The sequence below is a fragment of the Helianthus annuus genome, chromosome 1, assembly GCF_002127325.2.
Source record: "Helianthus annuus cultivar XRQ/B chromosome 1, HanXRQr2.0-SUNRISE, whole genome shotgun sequence".
In the NCBI taxonomy this organism is placed as follows: Eukaryota; Viridiplantae; Streptophyta; class Magnoliopsida; order Asterales; family Asteraceae; genus Helianthus; species Helianthus annuus.
The window spans coordinates 84,685,569-84,697,030 of NC_035433.2; the positions used below are offsets into that span (position 1 = coordinate 84,685,569).

Consider the following 11,462-nt stretch of genomic DNA (forward strand, 5'->3'; position numbering starts at 1 on the left):
GCTAAAACAGATGTTTCACCTTATATATCACTTATATAGACTTAAACAAAAGTTTGAACTTAAACAGATGATTGCCAATAAACAGAAATTTATCCATAAACAGTTTTTTGGCCTTAAATAAATCTTTGAGCATAAACAAATGTTTGCACATAAACATCGGTTTGCAAAAAAAGTCCAAATTCAAGAATACTATACCCAAACAATCAAAATCAGGAGCTTAATAATCATCCAAGTATACTTTAATTTTATTTATTAGTATAAAAATGAAACAACTGTTCAGTTTATATTACAGATCAAATCAATGTAGGGATTTGATAAATACTGTTACATATAAACACTGTTGGGATATACACTGTTACATATAAACATTGTTGTTACTAAATTGTTACATATAAAACACTGAGGTGATAACATTTATCAACCAAACAGACTATAAAACTCTAATGTGAAAAACACTGTTATATATAAACACTATTAACATAAACAAAGGTCTGAGCATAAACAGATGATTGCTCATAAACAGAAGTTTGGCTATAAACAGATGTTTGCCCATAAACAGATGTTAAAGGCCAAACATCTGTTTAACACTTAACAGATGTTTAACTTAAAAACAGTGTTCAACCTAACATGGGTTTCCATTATCTATTGACCAAAATGAAAACATATGTTAAACCACTGTTTGTTATTGTACTTTACCAAATTACATACAATTTAAAATATAAGAACAACACCAATAAATTTAGGAACCTAAGAGCAAAAATTTAATGCTTTTAGCTTAAAATTTAGTGCTTTTAGCTTTAAACTCCATCAAAGTATATCTTCGACAATTGCCATGAACTCCGTGGAAGTACTCAATGCATTTCCAGCAGGATTTATAGAAACCTGATCTCTCGTGAACAAACCAACATGCAGTATACGAAAACACTTCTTCAGCTATTGAAGAGTAGCCCTGTCCTCATATACTTGATACTTAACTTTGTTCATAAAAAGCTGCGATAAAACAAACTTTATGCTTCTTTATATACAAAGAAGGCAGGAAAGACCAAATACTTTAGCAGGAAGTACTGCAGCTTCTACATCATCATCATCATCATCATCTGCAGCAGATCGTTCACAATCATCATTTAGTCACAACTCATATAACAAAACTTCAGTAAAAATCAAAAACAAAAACATATACCATTATCAAGGGAAACCACAACTCTACCATCAAAGAAGGTAGCACATGCAACCTTTAACGATGTTGCACACAATTATATTGCAACATCGATATTGAAAGATTGATGTGTGATGGGAAGCTTCATTAAAACAACGATGTTGGAACGATGATATTGCAACAGTCCTTAGCACATGGAACTTTAACAGAGATTTGTCTACATCAGTGGATAGGCCTCATCAGTATTTAAGTCCATCAGTCTTTATAAGGAGCAGTGGTTAATTATGACAGTCATTAGCATGATCAGCTGTTAAAACCATCAGTCTTTATAATTGTATTACATCCTATTGAAAAATAGAATTGATAAATTTAGGGAAAGTGAGGTTGAAAGATGATAACCCAACGGTGGAGCATCTCATTCTACAGGTTCGATAAATTAAAGGTATTCTCATATAATGGTTCATGGCTGCTTCCAAAGAATCTGCACTTTGGACATCTGTTGTTCTTCAAACATCTATTATCTAAGAAGTTTGAAGTTTGAAGACAACAGATGTCCAAAGTGCCACTTCATTCACAACAGTAGAACAATCATCATCATCATCATCATCATCATCATCATCATCATTTGCAGCAGATCATTCACAATCATAATTTAGTCACAACTCATATAACAAAACTTCAGTAAAAATCAAAAACAAAAACACATACCATTATCAAGGGAAACCACAACTCTCCCATCAAAGAAGGTAGCACATATAACCTTTAACGATGTTGTAACAATTATATTGCAACATCGATATTAAAAGATTGATGTGTGATGGGAAGCTTCATTGAAACAACGATGTTGGAACAATGATACTGGAACGATGATTATATAAGGAGCAGTGGTTAGTTATAACAGTCCTTAGCACATGGAACTTTAACAGAGATTTGTCTACATCAGTGGATAGGCCTTATCAGTATTTAAGTCCATCAGTGTTTATAAGGAGCAGTGGTTAATTATAACAGTCCTTAGCATGATCAGCTGTTATAACCATCAGTCTTTATAATTGTATTACATCCTGTTGAAAAATAGAATTGATAAATTTAGGGAAAGTGAGGTTGAAAGATGATAACCCAACGGTGGAGCATCTCATTCTACAGGTTCGATAAATTAAAGGTATTCTCATATAATGGTTCATGGCTGCTTCCAAAGAATCCGCACTTTGGAAATCTGTTGTTCTTCAAACATCTATTATCTAAGAAGTTTGAAGTTTGAAGACAACAGATGTCCAAAGTGCCACTTCATTGGATCAATCGAGGAAGAATTATATGAGAATACCCTTAATTTATCGAACCTGTAGAATGAAATGCTCCACTGTTGGGTTATCATCTTTCAACCTCACTTTCCCTAAATTTATCAATTCTATTTTTTCAACAGGATGTAATACAATTATTACCTTAATTAAGATATCTTCAACTGCATCTTCTGATAAATCAACATTGATTTCACTCAAATGATCCCTTCAACTGCATCAAAAAATACCAAAAATAAAACTAATAAAACCATCCAATATTCCCGAGTACTCACCAATAATGTGATGATCAATACAAAATCAAACCGTAATAGCATACAAATCATAAGGAAATACGAAAGAAACAAACCAAAAAACTTATTGCGCGATTAAAATTAAAAGGATATCATACGCAATATTCAGGTAATTAGAATGGCCATTTTTACCTTACTTGACAACAATAGCAAACAACATCAAACAATAATAGCAAACAACATCAAACAATAATGGCAAACAACATCAAACAATAATAGCAAACACCTGATGTTTAATCCACTGTAGATGCTGAACCACTGCTGTTACAAACAGATAATACCTCGAGAACTGGAAATGAAACCCTAATTTCAGAAAGAATAATCACTGAACATACTCAAACATCAATAATCAACAGATGTTATACTCATATCATCACCATTAAGAAAAACACGCTTATTTCTGAACATATTCAAACATACCAGCTTATGGCAGAAATCTATCCGCAGCTAAGCTGATTTCAACTTTGATGACAATCGATGACAACAACCTTGGAACCATATAATTAGATTACGAGTAGAAATTAGGATTATTGTAAATAAGACGAAATGATGAAAGTATTTCTACTAAAAAAAATAAGAACAAACCTTTTGATGAAGTAATCGATGAACAAAAGAAAATTTTATGGTGGCGTCTGCAAGAAGATTAAGGTTTGCAGGGTTTGTGAAATTTGAATTTGAATCGCCGGAATATAGGGAGAGAAGGAACCCTGGGCATTTGTAAAGAAAGAGGAGAAGTGAGAAGAGAGATATATAAGGAAAAGGGCAGTGGTACTGTTGGGCGGGAAAAGAGAACTAAGGATGCCATAATTAAGGAAAAGAGAACTAAGGATACCATAATTAAGTGACACGTGGTCCAAATAACGTTCATTTATTATATATAATAGATTACTTGACTTGGTAAATCAGTGCCATGTTATTCAACATATCATAAATTATTAGTTTTTTCTTGGGAGTAAAGGAATGGTATGACTTTAGTTTTAAATTTTCAAATTTCAGTTACATCAAATCCGTTAGAGTTAAAAATATAACATAAATAAGTATTTTCATTTTTAATTTTTAGTTATTCTATTTTATTTTTTTTAAACTTACATCATATCATATGCTATTAATATAGTTACTTATAGTTTGTTATTATTTTCTTTTTTTGCAACTTTAAACAAACATTTAAATAAAGTTTATAAACTACTTAGGCTAGATGGTGTGGGTGGGGGCTTTATCATGTCATCTCAGCGCCACGTCAACGTCACGTCACACAGGGAGATTTAAGGCCCCTTCCCTTAACTTGCAGGGTGTGGGCTAAAGCCCCCTTTACACTATAGCGCCCCCTTTAACCAATCTCAGCCTCCTTTCTTCCCTTTATACCGTCCCCTTTCTTCCGTTACCATGTTGGCGAAACCACCATGGCGCCCCCCATTTAATTCTCTCGGTGTGGTTGATGGCGTCGTAGCGACGCTATAGAGGCTGAGGTGACAAGGGTGACGCCTCCACACCCTCCGACCTTATGTTCTTATCCATTATACGCAAGAAATGTTCCAAGTCATATTCAAAGTCAAATCCTGTGTTGACCAACATATTAATCCTATAAATACACCTCCACCTCTTTGTTCCAAACCATCAAAATAAATCCACATTTATTTATCAACTTTCTTCCCATTCAATAGCAACAAAAATATGATGATACCAACCATCAAAATTGTAGCCGTAATTGCATCCTTCACTTTGATCTTCATGAGTTTTGAACAGAATGAAGGTCGTAGACTCCTTGACGATGGCTTTGAAGAATCATGGATGAAAACAGAAAACCTTTTGCTATCCTCTCTACCGCGAGGTCCTGTTCGACCACCAGGAAATGGATGTTGTAACACCGGCGGCTGTGGTAACCCTTGTGTCGGTTCGAAGAAGTTTGCGGGTATACATGATGGTAGAGCTACACCACCACCATCACTACCGTTGGCTGAAGAAGCCAGCTCTTATAATAGCCATGCAGTGCAAGCATAATGCTATAACAAGTAACAACTCCAAAGACATGATTCTTAGCAATATGTTCCTAATTTTTTATCATTAGTTACGTTCTTTATAGATAATTTGTCAATAAATTTGATGTATTATTCAATAGTAATTTGTCATTAAATTTGATGTATTTTTTAATAGAAAAGTTAGGGTTTCGGTATGTGGTACGTGTTTATAATTTATTTGGTCCTAAAAATCGAAAATATTAAATTTAATTTGACAAGTTTAATTAGCCTGACTTCTCAAAGATGGAGAGTTAAAAGATATGGTTGTCCATACAGATCGTGGTTCAAAACTTGCTCGTTACTCTCTCAATAAAGCTCTTTAAAAATCTATTCGTTTGTAAATAAGCCGAGCCAAAGTAAGCTACGTGTTGGCTTAGCTTGTTTCGCAAAGTTAAATTAAGCGTACATTATAATGGTTATAAGTTATAATCCAAATAGAAGGCCAATCTTAATTTTTCTAAGCCCAACTTTCACATTGATCTACGCTCAATGGCTCGCTACTCGCTAGCATGTTTGAGTCGTTTATAATATTTTTATAAATTTTGCGTTTGTGAAAACAATAATATTACTTATAAAAAATTGAAAATTAAATGAATTGACTCCAACTCTTTTATGAGCAGCGAGCTCAAGTTCATTTAATCTCAATAAAAATAAGCGAGGTAAGCTGAGTCAGCTGAGATGACTTTTTAAAATTTGAATATGAGCCTCTACTGAATCTAGCTCGGCTCGGCTCGGCTCACTCTTCAAGGACCCGTAGTGCATGCTTCACTTGCTAGACCTGTGAAACTTGGTACACGCCTCACCCACAAAAGTATGTTTCGTTGAACTATCACAAACTTTTTAAACTTTTATTTCCAATACTTAAAGTTTACAAAACTATATGCTCTGAGCGTGTCGCCGACGTCCGACAACATTTGGTTCCTTTGTTCGGCCATCCGATGGTTGTTAATTTTTTTTAAAGACAACAAAGTTTTATTATCACCAAAAATTATACAGGTACAAATACATGTACCCACTTACAGCCATACATCCATTCTATTTTCCATCTCAGAGAAAAGAAAAAAAAACAACATTATCGCCCAAGGATGTTAAAAGCTTTCCATTGTTCCCAATTCATCTTCTTTAGCTTCGAGTGGCTATTAATCCATGGGACTGAACCTCCCTAAAGATTGTCTATACCAAGAATTGCTTCTGGGAACAAAACCGTCTCGTTCTGGCACTTCTATATCACCCAACACGCCAGCATGATTATAGCTTGAATCAGCCTCCTATTCACGTCAATTCCACTATTGGCCCCAAAATGGATCTTGATCTCTAGACAATCGAATAAATTGAGTATAAACTGAATATCTGAATACATGAATTGAATTACAATTGAAATCTACAACCCTATTTATAGTTTCTAATGGGTGTGATCCAATAGACACGTCTCTTCACGAACGGGGGCGTCCCTTGATCTTGTGGATGTAATTAAACATGAAGGGGTGTGTCTTCTTGTCCAAGAGTCGCGTCCCCTTTGTCTTCCTTGTGGCCCTTTGATCGAACAGGCATGACATGTCTTTTTCTTTAGTGAATAGACGTGCCCTTGCTTCCTAATAGACGTGACCTTGCCTTCCAATCAACATGACCATGCCCTTCTTTATACATGACCGTGCCTTTGTTTTTGTCTGCCGAAATCAAACAGATGCACTCCAAGGGTGTTGCAACCCTTGAGGGTGTTGGTTGTCAAGTTTCATCTTGGCACTTTCAGCCCTTGAACTTTATAACCGCCATATACTATCTTTAAACTAATTATGAATCAACCCTTGCACTTTGGATGTGTAGAGATTAGTGATTTCATTCATCCCCCTAATCTCGAATATCCTTGAGTTGTTGTAGATCTTGAACTTGATCAATTCCATCTTCTTGAAACTCCTCTTTATTTAACACTTCAAATGTAATCTTCTTATTCACGAACCTTGCTCCTCACGAACTTTGTTTCACTTGAACTCGCTTCATTCGAACTTGCTTCACACTTGTCTTGACCGCACTTGATTTGCATCACATGAACCTTTTCTTGTGTAGTTGTCTCAACACGAACTCCACCCGGTCTTGAATAACTTGCCCACCATCATATCACATGATCGGAATCCATTTCTCATAGATTTTTGATAAACTGACTCACCCAGATCTCTCTTGCGGTTGTATCACACAACAATTTTTCTGACCCAGTCACAGGATATGCATGTCTTCTTCTTGATCTATCACAGATTTAATCTCGTCATCACGGTTGTTTCATACAACGGGTTCTTCATCATTGATTGCTTCCCTTACGGATTCTTCACTTTTTCCTGATCCATTCACTAGATTGTTTTGTTGTACCTTTCACAGGTTATCATCCTCTGCATCACACGGTTTTTCCCTTTGATCGTTTCACACGACCAAATTCCATGTTTCTACTTCTCTTCAATGTGTAGGCACATCAGAAGTGCCGGTTCATCATCATCATCTTCCATTTCAACCAAGAGTGTCTCACTTTCTTTGGTTTTCTTGGTTGGGCATTCGTAGGCATAGTGCCCAAGTTTCGCACATCTGTAGCAAGTGATTTTCGACTTATCTCTCATAGTCGGTGTCTCTTGCTTGTTATCATCCCTTTGTGGTTTGTCGGTTCTTTCCGACTCGTAAGCGGTGTGTCCTTCACCCCTATGTTGATAATTGCTTCTCCCTCGACCTCGTGACAAACTGCATCTCCCTCGTCCACGATTTCCAACATGTTGTCCATGACCCACATACAAGGGTTCTTCTAGATTGTTCACGGGGCTTTCCTTTTTCTTCAACTTTAACCTTTCTTCATACGTTTTTAATCTACCAATAGCTTCCTCTAGCGTCATTGTGTCTAGATCGGAGTATTGCTCGATCGATTCAACTATTTGAATAAACCTATCTGGCACGGCGTTTAGAAGTTTTCGTACCAGAGTGGATTGATTCAACGTCCTTCCGTACTCGTTTGCCCGTGTAACAATACTATTGATCTTTGCAGTGAACTCGTCTATTGTGTCATCTTCCTTCATTTGCAATAACTCAGATTCTGACATGAGTGTATGTAAACGCGCCTTTTGCACACGGTCTACACCAACATGTCTAGTCTTGAGATTTTCCCAAATTTGCTTTGCAGTTTTACAACTTGCAACTTGCAATACAACATCCTCTGGTATTGCTTGGAACAGATATGCTGTCACACCCCAACCAATGGCGGAAACATCGGGATGAGACGAAGTGTGAAGATTGCTCGAGACATCATAACGCTATTTGTGACAATAATTTAATAATCCAAATTTCATTTCCAAAATAAATTGTCAAAACATTACAAGAAAAACAAATAACAACATTGTTCAACATAACATAAACAAAATTGATACAACACTTTAAACCTAAACGTCTAAGTGAGTATCTAGGCATCTTTGCTATCCGTTTTCATTTCATCATCATCAACCTGTAACATGTTTAAAAATACAATTCAATGCAAAAGCAAAGGCGAGTATACAAGTTTGGTACGTACATAGCATAAGATAAAAAGTGTGAACAATTCCTCATGGCAAGCATATGATTCAAGATAAACATTAAATATGGCATGTGTCTAACATATCAAACCAAGAAAACGCAATATGCTCAAGACATAACCTCAAGTTTACGGGCGGGTCGTTAATCCTATAGCGCTACATATGTCAAGGTTTGGCTCGTACGAAGTTAATGATAAGTTCAACACATAAGAATAACCCAAGTTTAAAGTATCAAGCCATCACGTATACAAGCATGTTATAGGAACGTTCATGTGTTTAACAAAGTGTTCATGTGTAAGTTTTTCAATAGGTAAACATGTTACACCCCAAAGTGGTAAAAGTAAAAAGGGGAAGTACGAGTATACTCACGGTTTGCAAGTCTTTAGCTTGAAGTCCGAGAGTAAGTTGGTGGTTTAGCTAGTTGGAGCACCTTGTTCCTCTACACAAAGAAACAAAGTGTATGAGTTTGGGGGATTCGGAAGATTCGGAACTTAAGTAACATGAAAATGTAATAGAATATAATATCAAAGTATTCATCTTCCCCTCAACACTTGCATGACACTTGGTAACCACAAGGGTCTTAGTGATTTCATGAGTTGAATACTCATAAGAATCATGACAAGGTCTTAGGTCCTTAGATGATTATCAAAGTTGTGTATGTACATATATATTATTTAACTTGTAGGATATATATTTTAAGTATTCAAGTAAGAGGTAGAAGATTTATTCTTCATTTAGGTACCTCAAGATGTGTCATAGATGTCACGTATGGGGTAGGAAGACAAGCTTCCATTTAGGTACCCCTTTGATGTTCACCACTACACTTGATGTAAAAACAACCAAGGAGGGTCATGAACTAAGGTTATAACAAGTACATTAAGTAAACTAACTATTAGAAATCATCAAACCATGTGAGGATTTTATGTTTGGAACAACCCAAGTTGTTCCATAATCACTCATGTATCAAAACTTAAGTTTGACATGATTTGTGGGTTAAAACCCTAAATAAAACACCAAGTTTATGAGGTTTAATCCTCTGATTTTTAAGTGTCTCAACCTTGTTTTTAAGCCTAACCAACCACAAAAGTGTTGTAAGCATTAGGACATAGGAATGAGATGAGTAAACTCAAGTTTGATAAGGATTAACAAGTTGTTGAGAAATAAAATATAAAACAGAAAGTTTTGGTCCATTTTAAGGCAAATCCAAGCATGATTCTTCCAAGGAAAAACCAAGGATTCAAACCTAAGGACATAATGAAGCATTATGAAGAAGAACCAAGTGATTTGGTTAAGAAATGAGTGAGTTACACTCACTTTAGTAAAGATACAAGAAGCTGTCCAAACTCAGATTTTCTGCAGATTTGAGAGTGTTTTAGTGAAGATTAGAGAGTTGTGAAAGTGTCAAATGGGTTGGAGAAGGTGGGTATTTATAATTAGGGAGTTAGAAGGTGATTGGAGGTGATTAGAGGTGGATTAAAGGTGATTGGGTGAGTTTAGAGGATTGGATTTCGTGCACAACAGCTCAAAGAAACACAAGTCTGCCGAAACAGGGGGCTCGCGTGACGCCAAGCCCCCTCGCGTCACGCGGCGGGTAGGGTTTCCAGAACTTTTGTTTTATTACACTTAGGCCCCCTGAAGTTTACATTCGATCCTTTTTGGTGCAAAGTTGAGAGTTTAGGGACTTGTTTTGATATAAAAGCATAGTATAAGATGTAATCAAGCACGATAATCATAACCGAAGTATAATTAAGCGTATAAGTTTCATAATCAAGTATTGTTTACGTTCAAAATACGTTTAATGCACAAGTTTCATGTATTTACAAGTTTAGTACATAGTTTCCAAGAATCACGAATAAGTATCAATCGTTCCATAAAAGTGAATGTTTGAGCATATAAAAAGTGTGTATAACATAAATGTAACAAAATACAAGCTTCATTAATGATCCAAGTCTCGGTTTGATAATGGTTACAATGAAAGGAGCGATTACAAGAATACAAGGTTTCCAAAAATAGAAATACGAACAAAGCTTTCTAAAAATGGAAAGTACAAAAGAGCCGAGCGTTACATATGCAATCACTGCCTTATCTTTCTTAACATCCGTTTGTGTATTTTCTGCCGGTTCAGTCGTTTCCCAAAGTCTATTCGCTTCCAAAATCGTTTTGATGCGAATTGCCCAAACCGTGTAGTTTGTCGGTTTCAGGATTGGACACTGAAATTGGGAAAGAGAACTTCCTTCCTTTTGAATTACTATTTCTAGGTTCGGTCCAGTTACTCCTGACATATCTTCCGACCGAACAATCTTCACTTTACAAAAACTTTATCTTTCTTGGTTTCAACAAACCTCTAATCCTTAACCCCGCGTATAACCCAACGTGCAACAAACAATCAATCTAATTCGCACTAAACCCCGGAATCAAAACACTAGATTCCTAACCCCTGGTTCGACCCTGAACCGAAAATAAAACTAACTTGCGAATTGAGAAAGAATAATAAAACCTGATCGCGAATTCCCTGCGATGCGTAGAGCCTGATGCTCTGATACCAATTGTTGGCCCCAAAATGGATCTTGATCTCTAGACAATCGAATAAATTGAGTATAAACTGAATATCTGAATACAAGAATTGAATTACAATTGAAATCTACAACCCTATTTATAGTTTCTAATGGGTGTGATCCAATAGACGCGTCTCTTCACGAACGGGTGCGTCCCTTGATCTTGTGGATGTAATTAAACATGAAGGGGTGTGTCTTCTTGTCCAAGAGTCGCGTCTCCTTTGTCTTCCTTGTGGCCCTTTGATCGAACAGGCATGACATGTCTTTTTCTTTAGTGAATAGACGTGCCCTTGCTTCCCAATAGACGTGACATTGCCTTCCAATCAACATGACCATGCCCTTCTTTATACGTGACCATGCCTTTGTTTTTGTCTGCCGAAATCAAACAGATGCACTCTAAGGGTGTCGCAACCCTTTGAGGTGTTGGTTGTCAAGTTTCATCTTGATACTTTCAGCCCTTGAACTTTATAACCGCCATATACTATCTTTAAACTAATTACGAATCAACCCTTGCACTTTGGATGTGTAGAGATTAGTGATTTCATCCACACGATGTTTTATCAATCAAAAACCTTATTTTTGTGTCTTCACCAAGTTCACCTTTTAGAA

The 11,462-nt window shown here is 36.1% G+C and overlaps 1 protein-coding gene and 1 long non-coding RNA gene across 2 annotated transcripts; both read right to left on the reverse strand.

Annotated features, from left to right (window-relative positions):
• Positions 1-1,991: 1,991 nt before the first annotated feature.
• Positions 1,992-3,231, reverse strand: LOC110937617. Its single transcript, XR_002590915.2, has 3 exons — positions 3,165-3,231; positions 2,596-2,665; positions 1,992-2,217 (listed from the first exon to the last, which is right to left on the reverse strand). It is a non-coding gene; the product is annotated as an uncharacterized LOC110937617 (long non-coding RNA).
• Positions 3,232-7,194: 3,963 nt separating this feature from the next.
• LOC110922122 lies at positions 7,195-7,833 on the reverse strand. The gene has a single exon (XM_022166471.1). The coding sequence runs from the start codon at positions 7,831-7,833 to the stop codon at positions 7,195-7,197; it is 639 nt and encodes a 212-aa protein (XP_022022163.1).
• Between the last annotated feature and the right edge of the window lie 3,629 nt (positions 7,834-11,462).

Bases quoted from the DNA above. Each gene is read 5' to 3' on its own strand.
- LOC110922122 (XM_022166471.1), bottom strand. From the start codon at position 7,833: ATGTCAGAATCTGAGTTATTGCAAATGAAGGAAGATGACACAATAGAC.